The following is a 19,798-nucleotide window of genomic DNA, read 5'->3' as shown; positions in this document are numbered from 1 at the left end:
TACATGACAGAGAGGAAAATGGGAACAAATGACGAAACGTGCAGTGGACACCCGCGGGGCTATCTGCCCCATGGTTCTTGATGATGATGATACGTGAAAAAATTGGCAACCAGTTTTTTTTACCTAACCCATCGGGCGGTTGCTAAATTTCAACCTTAAGAATCTCGATGTTTACTTTGGCTCTCGTTTCGTTTGCGCAGAAATAACCGCCGGCGACCCCTGCATGTCGGCGTCTCAAGATTTCGCGACGCGCCTCTTCCCGGAGGTGCTCGCCGGGCTGCGGAGCGCCGGCTGGGCCATCTCGGCAAGCCTCCTGCAGGCCGACGAGTGGCGGGCACAGTGGCACCAGTGCCACCAGAAGGCGCAGTGACGACGTCAAGAAGGGGGATTCGCGCGACATGAGAAAAAACGATTCAATTTGGGGCATCTGTTCCCGTGGGGAGAAATGTGGGGGGCTATAGGGAGTAGGAGGAGGGGGGGCTGTGTGGGGGAGCAGGAGGGGGGGGGCTGTGTGGGGAAGCAGTAGGAGGGGGGGTTGTGTGGGGGGGAGGGGTAAACCAATGTGCCACCCGTGTAGTATGTAAGTAATGCCCCACGCACGTAAATATAAATACAAATGTATTGACAATAAAAAATCGGAACGTTTTGTTCAGTGGCACAGTGAACTGTTCGTGATTTTGTATCACATCCCGCGACATATATCCCAGCACACATTTGATCATCCTAGCCCAACCTGGGGAGGAGCGGCGGTGCAGCGGTCGGCACGCTGAGTTCGGTGAGCGGAGTTCGATTCCTGGCCGCAGGCTGATATCCGTGGCGAGGGATATCTCACCACGTGGTCCTGCCCCACGCTTCACTAACCCACATTGACCAGTGTGGGGAGGTATGGTCAAACAACCCTCAAACATCAATGGAGAGGCCTTCCAGGAGGAGTTCTAGGTATAACCAAACTTGGTAATGTTAGTGACATTGAGGCAAGCAGTTTGGCAGTTAAGAACAAAGGTCAAAATTATTAAAATCACCCAGTAACATCAACAATGGGTGGATGGTCGATCCAGAGGCATCACAATGTTCAACATTGTGAGTGGAGCTTGGGCAAGCCACCGGCACCGCCGCCGCCGCCGCCGCCGCCGCGAGGAATTTGGGCGTTGACGCAGGACCGTCGGTCACGCCGACGCCGTGCCGGCAGCGGCGGCGGTGTCAGCGGCACTGTGAGGCACAGTGCACGGAGAGCAGCGTGTTGCCGTGCCGGCTGGACACGGAGGTGACCGCGTAGGGGAACCTCTCTTGGAGCTGCACGCGCGTGAGCACGGATCTGCACAGGTTATCATTGTGCAACGAAGTTAACTCGTGGTTTTTACGACACAAACGCGAGTCATCATGCGTGAACGCGCGTTGGCGCGGCTTGCGTGAAACTAAACCGGAGAGACGCACGCACGCACGAGCGGGGGATGTTTCAGCGAGACAAGGGAGCATTGCTTGAGTGCTCATCTCCATTGCCGGTGGTGGAAATTCCCCATTCCTACAGCGGTGGGCCCAGTCTGTGCAAAAAACAACAACCTCTGACTCCACACAAAGTGTTACTTAATTTATCACCACGGGAGTGACAATATTGATGATGGGGCGTCTGAGCCAAGTGCTCTGAGCAAAGAGGCCCCCACCCCCCCAGCATAAGGTGGTCATGGTTACAGACCTTTCACCATTCAACTGCTGGATGAGAGCCTCCCCCACACCGTGAGGGTTATTTCGCACTGGTCAGTGCGTGTTGGTGAAGGCGGGGAGTGCACAGACACACACAAAGATAACAGAGATCCCCCATATTAGGCCGGCACGACAGACGAGGTGGTGGGTGGCCAGCACCACCTCATGGCAACCTAGGAGAGGCCCAGGACCGGTTGAGATAATTGTCACCGGTGTTGGTGGCCGTGAGCGGAAAATGAACTTGTGTCTCTGGGTTCGTAATGCAGCGCACTCACTACACTACTGCTACACTACTGCTCCCCACACACGCACGTTCACACGCACGTTCACACGCGCACGTTCACACGTGCACATGGCGGCGGCAGCAGCGGCACCGTCGTCGTCACCTTCGGCGACGGCCACGGTGAAGGCGTCGCCGCACGTGACCTGCACCACCTTCACCCCGCCGAGCCTGTCCACCGGCTGCGGCGCCCGGCTGCTCGTGCGAGCTCCCCCGCCAAGCTGCCCGTGCTGGTTGCTTCCAAACGTGTAGCACGTGCCCGTGTCTGCACGACGAGACGCGGCGAGATCGGCAAAGAATTTGCCAGGGCCGGTGACCGAAGAGAGGAAGACGGGGGGGTGCAGGGACAGGACGAGACAGACGGGGGAGATGGAGGCGGAGTGAGACGCCCTACACACGAGGCAAAGAGAGACGGGACAGACGGACACACCAGAGAGAGTGCGTCCTGGTGGATTACAAACGTGCCACGACTGACCGCGTCACGACTGACGACCGAGTCCGTCACAATGGCACGAGCGCTACGTGCAGAATTGCTCAGCTCGGTATTTTGAGGACGATGCACACGACGGAGGTGAAGGAGAGCGACGAAGACAAGGCAGACGGAGATTTAAGTATCTGATCAGCACGGTTGGCTACGTACAGTGCGAAAGAATGTCGACATACATCATGTTCGCCTTTTGGCGTCGTTCCCCGGTCTGACACTGGTGAGACTATGCCCTAACGAAGGCCGTCTCTGGTGTCGGCCAAATCAGTTTCAAAGACAACGCCACGTATAATTATCAGCGCGTGTTTTTGTTTGCACGTTCACAACAAGTACCGTGTGTGATTAATGCGGGAACTTGATTCCTTGCAAAAGGTTTATATTTGCTGTTCAAGCATCTGAACACAACTCGCGCCCCACCTGTGACGGCGGCAGAGTGAGCGGTGCCCAGCGCCACGTGGACCACCCGGGCACCGTCCAGCGGGCTGGACTGCACCGGCGAGAGCACCAGCGACTCCTCCGTCTGCTCCGCGGGGCACGCGGCGTCGTCGCCGTCGTGCGAGATCTTATCCAGGCCCAGTTTGTTGTACCTGCGGTTCGCGTCGGGCAGACGTAGAGGGGGCGGGGGGGGGCGGCGGGGGGCCAGGGTGGGCATACGTCCCGGTGCAGTTGTCAAATCGGCCTCAAATGAGTACCGGGCGCGGTGTGTAGTAAACCATCGCCACTGGGGAGACAAAGGCGGCCGGGCGTGGTGCTGGCCACCCACCCCCTCGTGTGCCACAGTGCCGGCCTTCATAGGTGCTCGCTAACAGCTCTTGCCCCAAGTCTGTTAAGGCTACACGTGACGGGAAGGGGGGGAGATCATTTGTCTTTGTATGTAGGTGGTGGCTAGGAGATGTTAACTACCTCGCCTGGCATGCAGGAGCCGTGGGTTCGATTCCTGATGCCTGCTGCTGCTGTATATTTGCGCGTCTTTCTCTCCCCACGGTCGCGTGGATTTTTCTCCGGTTCCTGCGGTTTTTCCCTCCACATTTAGAAAAACGCGTTTAGAGTATTTGGCTCCATACATTTCCACATCGTATTAAGCCATTTTGTTGCGCTATCATTTGTGGCCAGGTCACTTCTGACGAAGAGCTACATCGCTCAGTGGGCCTTACCTGGTAAAATAAAAAAATTGTTTGGTTTAATAGTTTTAGTTTCGCCCGTTGAACTTCTTTCGCACCGTACGTAGCCAATCGCGCTAATCGGAGGTGCGGGGGAAGGACGATAAACAAACCACAGAGGAGCAGTGGTAGAGAAATGAGACTTTGAACCCAGCTCGTACCGGTTGCTGCCGCAGGCCAGGAGCTTGCCACTGAAGGTGAGGATCATGGAGCAGTCGATGCCGCAGTGCGCGGTGCACGGCTCGTAGGGCGGAGGGACGGCCACCGGCTGCGGGCACAGGTGGAGCTCCTGATTGCCCAACCCGAGGCGCCCTGGGGGATTGGAGAGACACGCGCAGACGCATGGAAAGATGCGCACGGAGGGACAGAGAGACGCACAGAGAGACAGACAGACACAGAGAGACACAGAGAGACAGAGAGACACACAGAGAGACAAAGAGACACAGAGAGACAGAGAGACACAGGGAGACACACAGAGAGACAGAGAGACACACAGAGAGACAGAGAGACACACAGATACACACAGACAGAGAGCCGCACAGAGAGACAGAGAGACACACAGAGAGACAGAGAGATGCACAGAGAGACAGAGAGACACACAGAGAGACAGAGAGACACACAGATACACACAGACAGAGAGCCGCACAGAGAGACAGAGAGACACACAGAGAGACAGAGAGATGCACAGAGAGACAGAGAGACACACAGAGAGACAGAGAGACACACAGATACACACAGACAGAGAGCCACACAGAGAGACAGAGAGACACACAGAGAGACAGAGAGATGCACAGAGAGACAGAGAGACTCACAGAGAGACAGAGAGACGCACGAAGACGCCGAGAGATGCACACGGGGCTGAGTCCGCGTGCCGGTGTCGTTACGGAAAGTTTCGTGACATGTGTGGGTTTGTTTATTATAAATAAGCATTCATATTGAACTACAACTGACTTTTTTATTGTACCAGGCCCACTGAACTATATAGCGTCTTTGGCAGAAGTAACCTGGCCTATCACAAATGATAGCTCAACGATGTGGCTTGTCGTCATGTGGACATTTATAGCAGCAGCCAAATACTTTGAAATGCGTGGCGATGTTGATTATAAATGGGGAGCGAAAATCCGGAGGACCCGGAGAAAAATCAACACGACCACGGGCAGAGAGAGAGAGACGCAAACTCCAAATATACAGCAGCAGCAGGCATCAGGGTCGGGATCGAACCCATGACCTCCTGCATACCAGGTGGGGGAGTTAACATCTCCTAGCCACCGTGGCACCCTACTTTGACGCCGGCAGCACTGCGGAACGTAACAAAGAATCGCTTCTTCGCATGTCTCGTGCGGCAACGCAATGCGCGGAGGGAACGGCCCACGGAAGCGGACACTACAGAGCTGCCTCAGATTGGCTTCAAAGCAAAGGGAGTTCATGACATTGTGGCAATTTTTCTGCCAAAAGTGAGCAGCGATCGCCTCCATTCCTTCCCATCAGTGGCACCCATCGGGGTGCAGAGGAAGTGACAAAAACAAACACAAGAGGTATTGTGGGTAGAGGACGGGGTAATCAGGCGACGGGGGCGCGCACGAGCCGTCCCTGCCCCCGTGGGAAGGTGCCACGCGTAACGGACGACGGCAACGCGTGCGGAGGGCGGCACCGACGAGGAATTGCACGCGCCCACCGTGCGCACGAGAAAACCCAACGTATAGGCCTCGGCCCCCGTGGTTCCGTTGAAGAGTGGGGAGCTGTGCGGCGCGGCGTGCCGGGCGGACTGGTCGCCGTGCACGTGCCGGAGGAGGGGATGCAAAGCGGCTCTGTGGCAATGCGGGGGCTGACATCCACCCGAGGAACAACATCTTTACTTGGCTATATCTACGTCGTTAATGCATGCGGTGTTTTGGCTGTGGGAAGTCGCGTGAAATAGCGTTCGCTAAATAACAAAATTGTTCAAAGTTGAAGAGCGATGATGCCATCGGTGGACGACGCAGGAAGTGAGACGAGCGAATAATAAAAGCCGGGAAAAAAAACGAGACCCCCATTTGTCGTTCCACTGCTGGATGAGCGCCTCGCCAACGCCGAGAGGGGTGGTGGTAATAGTGGGGGTTATTGAGTATTTGGGCTGATATACATTGCCGCGTCATAATGATAATCCACTTTGTTGAGCTATCACATTTGTGGCGATGATGAAGTTGTGATAGCTAGGTCAGCTTCTGAAAAAACAGCTACATAGCTCAGTGGGGGGGCCTTACCTGGTAAAGCTGAAAGAAAACCAGTTTACGAGTTCAGTTTTCGTGGGAGGTTGGAAGTCTTACCGTTGTCTCCTCTGCCCCAGGCAAACACCTCTTGCTCATTGCTCACCGCCAGGACGTGCGACATCCCGCAGGACATCTGGGTAATCTCGTAGCCCAGCAGCGCTTCCACAATCTTGGGCTGCCAACGACACAAAGAGTAATAACAAGAGCATTCGCTCGCACCCCACATCACGTGTGTATGTGTGCAGAGCTTCTATCGCACCGTGACGTAGTGATGCGAGCGCTGATGTACGCTACGGCGGCGATGACGCGGCGATGGAGCGGCAATGGCGATGATGAAGTTGGCTCCAGTCTCCTCGTCAGTCATCGTCGTCGGACTTGGAGGACGAGGGGGTGCTCAACGCCTCCTCCTCCTCTATCTCCTCATAATCCTTCTACCTCCTCATCGGAGCCCTCACTACCGCTGCCCCACCCCCCCCCCCTCTCTCGTTGAGAGGCGCCGGGAGGAGAAACCACAGCCATGCGGTGTGGAGCCGGTGTCAAGTCCCCCCCCCTCACACCAGAGCTCTGCCATCCCCTACATATGAAGGTGTCACTGGTCAATGAGCGAGTGTTCATTATACACATGGGAGCGAGGGGGGCAACACGATCACACGCGTCCGCACAGCGCTCGCTCAGCTCCATTGGCTTCCGGTTGCCGAACGAAAGCGTCGTTGTAAGTTGGCACCCATTACACACCAAGCGCTCGCCACAAATTAACCACAACACCTCACCGATCTAATCAAGGAGCATAAACCACCATCAGCACGCCAACTATGCTCATCCTCGCAGAGGCGGCGGCGGCTTCTGGCTGGCCATGGAACAAAGACGTCGGTGGTCGTCGCATCGCGCGCGGCGCTTTCAGACGCGCTTCTTCTGCGGACGTCTGGAACGCTCTTCCTTCCGACATTAGTAAGCGCACTGGGCACTACGCGCTTTTAAATCATCATCATCTAGGTCAACAAACTAATTTCTTTAGAACTGCTTTTTTGTGTTTAGTTTGTTGCCTTTCCCCCGCACCTCCAATTAGCCACGGTGGGGTAAGTACGGTGCGAAAGAAGTTCAACGCACACCCGCACAGACGGAAGAGGTGGAGCCCACATTTGCTGAGCCGCCTTCTGACGAGCCACGGTTCTCGACACCTCGACACCCACGGGAAGGGAGTTCACAACATTTGGGCGATCCGCCAAACGTCGGCCCGAAGACCAGGAACTGGTTCCCGGCAAATGTTCAGGATCCATCCCCGAGCCTGAGCCAGTTCTTGCAACAGACGTGAAACGGCGCTGTTATTCCAGGTGGGCGAACTCCGTGCCGTCGGCACGCACTTGTCATGGGCCGGACCCAATAGGAGTGGTCCCATAAGAGTGCACAAAAACACCGTAACAGAGGTTTATTTTTTGGGTTAGGTCGCGTAAATATGAACGTGGTGTCGTTACACCCGCCACCACCCGCCATCACCCGCCACGGCCAATGAGTAAGGTTTGTCACGTCAACCAAGCATGGTGACACAGCCCGATGATGCTGGTGGTAATTATCAGCGAAACGTCACGGTACTCGAATTGTAAATGTTGTAGTGGGTTTACTCTCCAACACACCGGGCGTCCTGGACTAGCCACTCATTGTCATCCCATCATCTCGTCCACTGACGTCATCCTTCCGATCTCATCCCATCGCCGTAACAAATCCCATCATCCCATCCCATTTCTCTCAACCCATTATCCCATCGTCATCATCATCATCATCCCACGATGCCCCACGGTACCTGTGCGACGTCGCTGTAGCTGCCGTGGCCAAGGCAGCCGCTGCTGCCGCTGCCGTAAGTCATGAGGATCCCCCTGTCTGGAAAGAACGACACAAAAGGCCCGGGTTCGCACGGTGACAAGATGCAAAAGCTCGCAAGGGCAGGAGACAACAACAACGACGACAACAACAACAACCAGCATCACTGCCTATGAAGGCCGGCACTGTGGCACACGAGGGGGTGGGTGGCCAGCACCACGCCCGGCCGCCCTTGTCTCCCCAGTGGCGATGTTTACTACACACCGCACCAGGTACTCATTTGAGGCTAAGTCGACCTAGGGGAGGCCTAGGACCAGTTCAGATAATCGTCACCGGTGGTCGCCGTGAGCAGGAATCGAACTCGGGTCGCCGGGTCCGTAGTGCAGTGCAGCTCTAACCGCTATGCTACCGCTCCCCACGCACACATTGACACACACGAACACACACACTGACACACGAACACACACACGAGCACACACGACACACACGAGCACACACACGAACACACACGAGCGCACACACATGAACACACACGAGCGCACACACGAACACACACGAACACACACGAGCGCACACACATGAGCACACACGAGCACACACACGAACACACGAGCGCACACACAGGGACACACAGGGACACACACGAACACACACGATCACACAGGAACACACAGGAACACACAGGAACACACACGGACACACACACGGACACACACACGAACACACACACGAACACACACACGAACACACACACGAACACACACGAGTGCACACACACGAACACACACACAGGCACACACACAACACACACACGAACACACACCAACTCACCAACACACACCAACACTCACGAACACACACGAACACACAGGAACACACGGGGACACACATGAAGACACACATGAAGACACACATGAAGACACACGCGGACCGGTGAGGCATGCGGTGAAGAGGTCGCCGCAGGAGACGTGCTGAATGGTGACCCCGGACTGGCCCTCCAGGAAGCGCGACACGAGCTGGGGCTGGACGCTGCCAACCGAGCCGGGGAGGGCAGCGTCGCCCACCGTGCCCGGAGAGGCCTGCACGCACGCAGACCGCGGGGCAGCGGGGAGTGGGCAGCGGGGAATGGGGAGTGGGCAGGGTGCAGCGGGCAGGGTGCAGCGGGCAGGGTGCAGCAGGTAGCAGACAGTGGGGAGGATGGAAGAGCTGAGTGACACGGTGCTCACAGCGATCCACTCTTAGGGTGGAGAGACTCGGCTCATGATCATCGTCGTCGTCATCAGCCTTATCACTGTTATCGTCATCGGGGTCATCGCCATCATCACAATCATCACCATCATTAAAATCATCACCATCTTTGGCATCGTCACAATCACCAAAATCATCACCATCGTCATCATCACCATCATCACAATCATCACCATCATCATCACCATCATCACCATCATCACAATCATCACCATCATCACCATCATCACAATCTTCATCATCATCATCACCATCATCACAATCATCACCCATCATCATTACCATCATCACAATCATCACCATTATCACCATCATCATCGCCATCATCATCATCATCGCCGTCATCATAACAAAGATGAAGAAGCCTGGCATGAAACTGTGTGACCCCGTGTTTCCGGGTCGTCCCGCGCGGGCGTGAATAAATATTGTGATTGCGACACCTCGTTCTGCACAGAGACAGCTGCCACCGGGGCCCCCAGCCCCCCACCCACGGGGAGCAACTGCAGCAGAGCGCCTTGATGACGACGATGACGACGACGACGACGACGATGCGATGGCGAGGCACGCGGAGGTCCTCTGGACAATTCAAGCAAGCTTAAGTCTTCGGTGAGTTCCACGTTGTGCTCACCTCCCAGACGATGAGCCTGCCGCTGCGCGTGACGCCGGCCCTCTGCGTGCGCCCCACCGCCACCTGCAGCACCTCCGTGTTGGGCATGGCCAGCTTGACGGGCGCCAGCGTCCCGCTGCCCCACATGTAGACGGAGGAGAGCGGCGGGGGGGCAGCCCCTGCCCTGCCGGTGCTCCCGGCCGGCGCTCCGTCCCCGGACACTGGCGCCGTCGGCCGGGACGCGGAGACGGAGGGGGAGATTTGATTGGTTGCTCGCACCCAGACCAGTCCGGGTTGCTCACGACGTTACTCACGACGCGTAAAAATATAAACGTTGTGTCGTTCAACCCGCCACCGCCCGACACGGCCAACCGGTAAGGGTTGTCACGTACGCAGAACGTGCCAATTCGTCACGAGTGCGGCACTAGCCGGTCGTGTGCTGGAGAGCCAAGCCACAACGCAACATTCATCCCAGGGCCTTGCAATAATCTTGAGCCAATCGGCTCCCGCACAGAGGGGGCGAAGGGAGTGCAGTTGAACGATGGGCGAGCGTGAAGATACTCATGCGGGAAGCGGGGGCGACACACTTGCCTCGCCCTGCCCTGTGCGTCCAGCGACAGCAGCATCATCGGCTTTTCCATCCTGCAATCGACATCGCCAGTACGATTTAAAAAAAAACTTTTTTTTTTACAAATACAAAAAAACCCGTGGCCAAAACCAACGGAGAGGGAGGAGCAATCCCGTGGTGACGACGGCTCCCGTGCACAGGAAACCCGCTTGGGGAGCCTTCGTCCAGCAGTGGATTGATCATGGCTAATGATGGTGACGATGACGACGACAAATCCTATTCCTTAACATAGGAGCTGGATGGGAGTGAACGGGGAGGCGAGGAGGGGGAGATGACTGAACGTGGTGGAGGGCGCCACGGTGGCTGGGAGATGTTAACGAACACGCCTGCTGTACAGATCTTCTTTCTCAGAAGCCTCCTGGATATCACAAATGATAGCTCAACAAAGTGGCTTATCGTCAAGTAGACATTTCTAGCAGCCAAATACTCCAAACGCGCGGTGATGTTGATTCGAAATGTGGAGGGTAAAAGCCGGAGGACCCGGAGAAAAATCCACGCGACCACGGGGAGAGAGAGAGTCACGCAAACTCCAAATATACAGCAGCAGCAGCAGCAGGCGTCAGGGTCGGGATCGAACCCACGACCTCCTGTCTATCAGGCGAGGTAGTCAACATCTCCTAGCCACGGTGGATCGAGCTCGGGCTCGCCGGACACAAACCTGGCGGGCACCCGGCCGATGTCCATGTAGAGGCGGATCATGGCGCTCATGCACACGGGGTGAGACAGCACCTCGCTCAGCTGCGGCCTCTTGCTGGGGTCCAGGTTGAGCAGGCTGACCACCAGCTGGCGCAGCTCCCCGCTGTAGCGGTCCGAGACGGGGGCGAAGTTGCCACTCATGATCTTCAGCACCAGCGCCGGCAGATTCTGCCGGCAGAGCGGCGCCCCCGCCGGCCACGTAAGCGCCGGACGACTCTGACCCCCCCACTCCGTGTACCCCCCCACACCTTGTACCCCCCACACCTTGTACCCCCCACACCTTGTACCCCCCCACCTTGTACCCCCCCACACCTTGTACCCCCCACACCTTGTACCCCCCCACACCTTGTACCCCCCCCACCTTGTACCCCCCCACTCCTTGTACCCCCCCACCTTGTACCCCCCCACTCCTTGTACCCCCCACACCTTGTACCCCCCCACTCCTTGTACCCCCCCACCTTGTACCCCCCCACTCCTTGTACCCCCCCACACCTTGTACCCCCCCACACCTTGTACCCCCCCACACCTTGTACCCCCCCACCTTGTACCCCCCACAACTTGTAACCCCCACACCTTGTACCCCCCCACGCCTTGTACCCCCCACACCTTGTACCCCCCACACCTTGTACCCCCCACACCTTGTACCCCCCACACCTTGTACCCCCCACACCTTGTACCCCCCACACCTTGTACCCCCCTACACCTTGTACCCCCCACACCTTGTACCCCCCCACACCTTGTACCCCCCACACCTTGTACCCCCCACACCTTGTACCCCCCCACACCTTGTACCCCCCCACCTTGTACCCCCCACACTTTGTACCCCCCCACCTTGTACCCCCCCACGCCTTGTACCCCCCACTCCTTGTACCCCTCCACACCTTGTACCCCCCCACACCTTGTACCCCCCCACCTTGTACCCCCCCACACCTTGTACCCCCCCACACCTTGTACCCCCCCACACCTTGTACCCCCCCACCTTGTACCCCCCACCTTGTATCCGCTCGTGCGTCCGAGCCGCTCCCAGCGTGGGAGGTCGGCACGGCACCGCGTGGCTTTTCCCACCGGCTGATAACCAGAAACCGAGCCGTGCCACGATGCAACGACGTCCCGCGCCCGTCAACAAAGCTTGCTTGCTCTTTCCACACTCCGGTGTGCGGACACAAACCCAAATCGGTGTGGCGCATTCGTCCGCGACAACTCAACTCGATCGGCTCCGTCGCGTGGCGGAGGGCATAGCTCAAAATGTTGGCTTGAACCTACGCGGCGATACAACCTCCGATGAGCACGGTTGGCTACGTACGGCGCGAAAGAAGTTCAACGTACGTACACACGCGCGCACGTACAAGGGAGGCGAACGATGACTCGCTTCCGAACTCGTTACCAAACGAACGCGCGGAGGGGACACGTCGGGGGGGGGGGGGGGGGGGAGCCGGGTGGCTCACCTCGGCCTCGAACGCCCTCTTGAGGCTCGCCAGCTCGTACAGGATGCAGCCCAGGGCCCATATGTCACTCTTCTGGTTGTAGGGTTTACCCTCGCACAGCTCCGGGGAGATGTAGCACGGGGTGCCCACCACCTGCAGGCCAACGAATCACCCACGGGTTAAAGGCAGTTGGCTAACACAGCCAATTACTTACTTGGCTATCACAAATGATAGGTCAATAAAGTGGCTTATCACGTGGAAATGCATAGCAGCAGCCAAACTCTATAAACGTGTGGTGATGTTGCTTCTAAATGTGGAGGGAAAACCAGAGGGCCCAGAGAATAATCCACGCGGCCATGGGGAGAACGTGCAAACTTCAAATATACAGCAGCAGGAGTCAGGGTCGGGAACGAACCCACGACCTCCTGCATACCAGGCGAGGTAGTTAACATCTCCTAGCCACCGTGGCGCCCCGAGAGAAACCAGATAAGATGGGCCAAGACCATGGAGGGCATAAAAAACCGTGCTCGCTACAATTTCTGAACTGTTATCAGAATTATAATTCCGCCTTTCCAAACTCTGTCATTTGAATTTTTTTTAAAGTTATTATTACGAGCAACAACATTGGAGCGAGCACGCATATTCCACTTGTTGCAAGAATTAATTCTCCATTTGAGCCCGGCGGCTGCCCTGGTGAGTACGAGTGTGTGTACGGATCGTGGATACGCACCCGTCTGCGGACGTCAAAGATCCTGCGAGGTAATAAAAAAAAAAACAGAACGCCACACGTGTGTGCGGTGACGTCACGGTCAAAATGGGATAACACGGCTCGCACGTGAGACTCCACGAGGAACGACGCCGCAGAATCAGACCGGGGGGGGGGCGAGAATTGCTGCATGATTTTACTTTTATTATAATTTCTCCAAGTGGACGTGGGCCGCCTGGCGTGCGATGGGTACAGCCCATTGGGCTCCGTGCATTGAGCCCCCTTTGTCCACGTACCGCACGGACACGGCCAACGCCTCGTCCCTTACCCACCAGTCGCCAGATCGACCCTCCGGCCACGTGACTCGGTGGGGGTGCGACCGTTGACGATTCCTTCCTCACATCGCCGATGGAGGACGATCGATGATGACGATTTCACCCCCCCACCCCACCCCACCCACCCACCCACCCCCACCTCTTCCTCACCGGGAAGCGAACCGGAACGATTCCGACGCGCCGCGGCCGCTCACCGTGTACGCCTTGCTCTTGCTGCTCAGGATCTTGGAGATGCCGAAGTCGCCGATCTTGACGACCGTCTGCCGCTTGTCCAGCAGGATGTTGTGCGTCTTAAGGTCGCGGTGCAGGATGTGGTTCGAGTGGACGTGGTGCAGCGCCAGGGCGATCTGCACGAAGAAGTGCAGGATGGTGTCCTCGTCCAGCAGCGAGCCGCCCCGCTTCTGGATGTACTCGGCGAGGGTGCCCCCTGCGCCCCGCCACCACGGAGACAAAGGTTCCCCACCGCGTACGAATGTAGTACGAATGTAGTACGTATGTTGTACGTATGTTGTACGTATGTCGTGTGTGGGGAGCGGTAGAGCAGCGGTTAGCTACGAACCCGGGTGACCCAAGTTCGATTCTCGCTCACGGCCACCAACAGCAGTGACGATTATCTTAACCGGTCCTGGGCCTCCCCCAGGTCGACTCGGCCTCAAATGAGTACCTGGTGCGGTGTGTAGTAAACATCGCCACTGGGGAGGCAAAGGCGGTCGGGCGTGGTGCTGGCCACCCACCCCCTCGTGTGCCGTGCCGACCTTCATAGGTGCTACTCGCTAACAGCACTTGCCCTAACAGTCTGTGCAGGCTATACAGGGGAAATTTGTCTTTGTTGTCTGCTGTGTGTTTGTTGTATGTTGAACTTCTTTCGCACCGTACGTAGCCAACCGTGCGAATTGGAGGTGTGAGGGAAAGACAACAACCTCAACACAACAAGCAGTTCTAAAGATAAAAGAGTTACCAATGTAGTATAGTGGTGTAGTGTAATATATAGCATTGTGTACACCATGGAAGTCCAGTTTACACTGGAAGTCCAGTTTCCCATGGGAATACATTCCATTCTAGATTTAAAGTTTCGTGACTGCAAGGATCCATACTCTTTGGTTCTATTCGGTTGTTTTTTACGTGACTTTACCGAATAGAACCAAAGAGCATGGGAATACAGTTTACCATGGGAATACAGTTCACAGTGGGAGTCCAGTTTACCATGGAAGTCTAGTTTACCATGGGAATCCAGTTTACCATGGGAATCCAGTTTACCATGAAAGTCCAGTTTACCATGGGCAGGGGTGGGCAACCTGGGGCTCCTTAAAGGACATGCGCTTAGTGAGGACGTTATTTATTTATGAATGACCACTGCCATCTCGTATTCACCACCACCACCACCACAGTGCGTTGTGTGGCTCCTGAAACATTGACATTTGTTTGACCGAATTCGAAAACAATGGCTCCTCTTGTTGTTGTTGTGGTTGTTGTTGTGGTTGTTGTTGTTGTGGTTGTTGTTGTGGTTGTTGTGGTCGTTGTTGTTTTGGCGGCGCGAGCAACCCGCCGCAGGGCTGCACTGCTCCGCTGGAATCTACGTGCCCTGCACGGGGAGCAGGCAGTCCCCCTTCCTGAACACCCTTCCATTCCTCTCTCAAAACCTCACCTCCTCTTCTCCGTTACCGCCCAAACCTCTTCCTCCCTCCCCTCCACTCCTCCCCGTCCCTCCCCTTCACCCTTCCGCGACCCCCAAGCACCCCGCTAATGGCTGCCACTCCTTTCCTCAATCCTCAACTCACCCCCCCCGGGCCATCTTTAAAGCCGTTCCATTCTGTCACCGTCCATCCACAAGCTCGGGCCAAGCGCCGTGAGCGAAGGCGCTCTCCACGCAAATAAATTAGCGTAGATGATGTGCAACTTTCTTTGCAGACGGGATATGCTCAGAAAACAACGTTGAACATTCAAATTCCTCACACCCTGGTCTACAAATCACTTCGTGGTCTTGCCCCACCGTATCGTGCCATGCTTGTGTCCATCGATGTTGTCGCCTTCTCGCCCTCCCACGTGCTCAATCCACGTTGTCTCTCTCTGTTCCTCCTCCTGGTGCTCAATCCACGTTGTCTCTCTCTCTGTTCCTCCTCCTGGTGCTCAATCCACGTTGTCTCTCTCTCTGTTCCTCCTCCTCCTGGTGCTCAATCCACGCCGTCTCTCTCTCTGTTCCTCCTCCTGGTGCTCAATCCACGCCGTCTCTCTCTCTGTTCCTCCTCCTGGTGCTCAATCCACGCCGTCTCTCTGTTCCTCCTCTTGGTGCTCAATCCACGTTGTCTCTCTCTGTTCCTTCTCCTGGTGCTCAATCCACGCCGTCTCTCTCTGTTCCTCCTCCTGGTGCTCAATCCACGCCGTCTCTTTCTCTGTTCCTCCTCCTGGTGCTCAATCCACGCCGTCTCTCTGTTCCTCCTCCTGGTGCTCAATCCACGTTGTCTCTCTCTGTTCCTCCTCCTGGTGCTCAATCCACGTTGTCTCTCTCTCTGTTCCTCCCCCTGGTGCTCAATCCACATTCTCTCTCAATGTTCCTTCACCTGGTGCTCAATCCATGTTGTCTCTCTCTGTTCCTCCTCCTGGTGCCCAATCCACGCCGTCTCTCTCTCTGTTCCTCCTCCTCCTGGTGCTCAATCCACGCCGTCTCTCTCTCTGTTCCTCCTCCTGGTACTCAATCCACGTTGTCTCTCTCTGTTCCTCCTCCTGGTGCTCAATCCACGCCATCTCTCTCTCTTCTCGCCCTCCCCTTCCCTAGAACAAACTTTCCCCTCCACATCAAGCAGTCACCTTCTCTCACTAAGTTTCCGCTCCTCACTCACTGTTACCCCGAGCTCACCCCACGACCCCCCCCTTAATCTCCCCCTCATAACCACCACCGTTACCGTTCCCTCTTCACATTCTCATTACACGGCTACCACTCAGTAACCCCATTCATTAGATCCATTCATCATCAATTCCGTTTCCACCGATTCCAGCAATCGCGGATTCGCCCCCATCGCTTCCACTCATCTATTTCACTCAGCGCCACCGTCACACCAAACGTTGTGCCGCTGTTACTTCCTTGCAAAGCTCCGGCGTGTAAAGGCGCTATCCAAATTATTTTACGATAAAATCTAACTTGCGTGTCAGACTACCCACAACAATCACAGCGACGACGACAACAACAACAACACTACCAACAGCAGCACGGCGTCGCCACGACAACAAGGCCTCACCGGGCGCGTACTCCATGGCGATCATGAGGGCTTTGTCCGCCAGGAAGTTCTCAAAGTACTTGATGACGTTGGGGTGGCTGAGCAGCTTGAGGACCTGGCACTCGTTCTGCGCCGCCTGCCGCTCGTCACGGCTCATCTGCTCCACGGGGATCTGCTTGAGTATCACCTGCTTGGACTCGTCCCTCCGCAAGCACAGGTGGACGATCCTGGGACGGTGGGGCGGGGGAGTGGAGAGGAGGGGGAAGGAGGCGGGGGGAGGAGGTAGGAGGGAGGAGGAGGAGGGGCAGGAGGAAGAGGCAGCAGGAAGGACGGGATAGGAGGGAGGAGGAGGAGGGGGACACAAGAGCGTGCCGGGGGTGACGCAGGGCCGGACCGAGCTGAGATTTAAAACTTTCGTGACTGCTGGAATTCATTTTCTTGGTTCCTTCGGTAAAGTCACGGGGATAGAAAACAAAAAGATAAAAGCAAAAACCCCACGACGTTTCAGGTCGCAACACAAGCAGTCTTCATCCGCCTGATGCAGACCGCTTGTGTTGCTACTTATTATTATTACTACTTCATCCGCCTGATGTTGTCAAGGAGCGTCACGAACAGGCAGCGTCACATGGCGCTCCGCTCGTCACCCTCGCAGCAGCGGCTTCTGGCTGCTAAGCAACGTCCCGCGGCGCTTTCAGATGCGCGACTTCTGCGGCCGTCTGGAACGCTCTCGCGTCCAACGTGAGGAAGAAGCCACTGGGCGCTGCGATGCATTTTTATAGAGCAGCTTCCACGAGCAGCTTCCACGAAGCCGTTCGTGGTCCACCATAAACCGCAGCCACTGCACAAACCATGGCAGCAGTAGATGCGGTTACCCCTGATGATGCACAAATGGATACGATTACAAACTCCCTCCAGTAGCGGTGGCGCCTGTGGTCATCCGGAGCAGAGGCCGTGGTACAGCGCGTGATGACGCAACGCCCCTAGCCACCGAGGAGAGATCATCACGGCGACGACGACGATGATGCTGCTGCACGACCACTCCATCACTACTCAGCTACTCACGACGCGGCGAACACAGCAACCAGAGCGAACACAGCAACCAGAGCGACCACAGCAACCAGAGCGACCATAGCAACCAGAGCAACCATAGCAACCAGAGCAACCATAGCAACCAGAGCAACCAGAGCAACCATAGCAACCAGAGCAACCATAGCAACCAGCGCAACCATAGCAACCAGAGCGAACACAGCAACCAGAGCAACCATAGCAACCAGAGCGAACACAGCAACCAGAGCGAACATAGCAACCAGAGCAACCATATCAACCAGAGCAACCATAGCAACCAGAGCAACCATAGCAACCAGAGCAACCATAGCAACCAGAGCGAACACAGCAACCAGAGCGAACACAGCAACCAGAGCAACCATACCAACCAGAGCGAACACAGCAACCAGAGCAACCATAGCAACCAGAGCGAACACAGCAACCAGAGCGACCATAGCAACCTGAGCGAACACAGCAACCAGAGCGAACACAGCAACCAGAGCAACCATAGCAACCAGAGCAACCATAGCAACCAGAGCGAACACAGCAACCAGAGCGACCATAGCAACCAGAGCGACCATAGCAACCAGAGCAACCATAGCAACCAGAGCTACCATAGCAACCAGAGAGGCACCGCTAGCTCACACCACATACCTGTAACCAACCCTAACGTCGACTCGCTCTCGTACGCACATTACTCACTCACACACTCACACACACACTCACACACATACACACACACTCACTCACACACTCACTCACACACTCACTCACTCAAACACTCACACACACACTCACACACATACACACACACATACATACACACACACTCACATACACACACTCACATACTCACTCACAACTCACACACTCACATACTCACTCACACACATACACACACACTCACTCACACACTCACACACATACACACACAAACTCACATACACACTCACTCACACACTCACACACATACACACACACTCACACACATACTCACATACACACTCACACACTCACTCACACACATATACACACACATACTCACACACTTACACACACACTCAACAACAACAACCGCCATTCGCCACTAAGTGGCGGTGACGTCACCACGACGCTTGTGCCAGGCTATGTGCACCTTGAGGCCACGTGAAGTGTCCAACGCCCGCTGGCAGGAGGTCACGGGGCAGACCCAGGTGCCACGGGTCGGCTGACTCAGTCACTCACACACTCACATACTCACACACATACACACACTCACATACTCACACACATACTCACTCACACACACATACACACACACATACTCACTCACACACACATACTCACTCACACACACATACACACACACTCACATACTCACACACACTCACTCACATACTCACACACTCATTCACATACTCACACACTCACATACTCACACTCACAAGTCGCTCACTCACCCGAAGGCTCCTCTGCCTACGACTTTTATTTTCTCGTATTTATCCATCGCGGAGTCGAGCAGAGACAGCGAGGAGGGAGCCGAGAGGGAGCCAGGAGGGAGGAGGGAGGGAGGAGGGAGCCAGGAGGAGGGAGCGAGGATTTTGGTTCTCTCGCGACCACGGCCGCCTGCTCGCACGCCACTTCCGGGTAGGTGAGCTGGTCACGTGACGTCTTCACGGGGGAGGAGGGAAGGTGAGGAGGGAGGGGGAGGGAGGTGAGGAGGGGGGGTGAGAAGGGAGGGGGAGGAGGGAGGTGAGGAGGGAGGTGAGGAGGGAGGGGGAAGGAGGTGAGGAGGGAGGTGAGGAGGGAGGGGGAAGGAGGTGAGGAGGGAGGGGGAAGGAGGTGAGGAGGGGGGAGGGAGGTGAGGAGGGGGGGAGGGAGGAGGGGGAGGTGAGGAGGGAGGTGAGGAGGGGGGGGAGAGGTGAGAAGGGGGGGGAGAGGTGAGAAGGGGGGGGAGAGGTGAGGAGGGAGGGGGAGGGAGGAGGGGGAAGGGAGCACCACCAGCCAGCTGGAGATGAGCAATGATTTTTGTTCATTAAAAAACACTTTTATTAAAATTGTTTTGCCGTGTTAAAACATTTTTTTTATTCTTTCAACGTGAATTGCCCAACGAAGATATCATTTTAAAGTTGTCCCCTATTATAAACCGCTGCGGCAACACCACCGTCTGATTGGTGTGTCGATGCGGCCGTGAAGGCGTCCTCCGAGTGAGAGATTCTCCCCCCTCCAC

The 19,798-nt window shown here is 56.1% G+C and overlaps 1 protein-coding gene across 1 annotated transcript; it reads right to left on the bottom strand.

Annotated features, from left to right (window-relative positions):
• Positions 1-605: 605 nt before the first annotated feature.
• On the bottom strand, positions 606-19,269 carry LOC142930413 (serine/threonine-protein kinase Nek8-like). Its single transcript, XM_076072775.1, has 13 exons — positions 19,029-19,269; positions 16,567-16,772; positions 13,528-13,760; positions 12,314-12,445; positions 10,820-11,036; positions 9,566-9,816; positions 8,621-8,768; positions 7,673-7,749; positions 5,932-6,049; positions 3,787-3,937; positions 2,883-3,052; positions 2,088-2,246; positions 606-1,541 (listed from the first exon to the last, which is right to left on the bottom strand). Exons 1-13 carry the CDS (start codon positions 19,073-19,075, stop codon positions 1,201-1,203), a joined length of 2,250 nt encoding a protein of 749 aa, XP_075928890.1. The 5' UTR covers positions 19,076-19,269; the 3' UTR covers positions 606-1,200.
• Between the last annotated feature and the right edge of the window lie 529 nt (positions 19,270-19,798).

This window comes from Petromyzon marinus, chromosome 38, assembly GCF_048934315.1.
Source record: "Petromyzon marinus isolate PM22_M1 ecotype Great Lakes invasive population chromosome 38, UKy_Petmar_22M1.pri1.0, whole genome shotgun sequence".
Taxonomy (NCBI): domain Eukaryota; kingdom Metazoa; phylum Chordata; class Hyperoartia; order Petromyzontiformes; family Petromyzontidae; genus Petromyzon; species Petromyzon marinus.
This window is presented reverse-complemented; position numbering and strand designations above follow the sequence as displayed.

Coding starts and splice junctions, on each gene's coding strand:
- LOC142930413 (XM_076072775.1), bottom strand. CDS start 19,075: ATGGATAAATACGAGAAAATAAAAGTCGTAGGCAGAGGAGCCTTCGG. Junction 13,761..16,566: donor CGCCATGGAGTACGCGCCCG/GTGAGGCCTTGT, acceptor GGCGGGGCGCAG/GGGGCACCCTCGCCGAGTAC. Junction 11,037..12,313: donor AGAGGGCGTTCGAGGCCGAG/GTGAGCCACCCG, acceptor CTCTGCCGGCAG/AATCTGCCGGCGCTGGTGCT.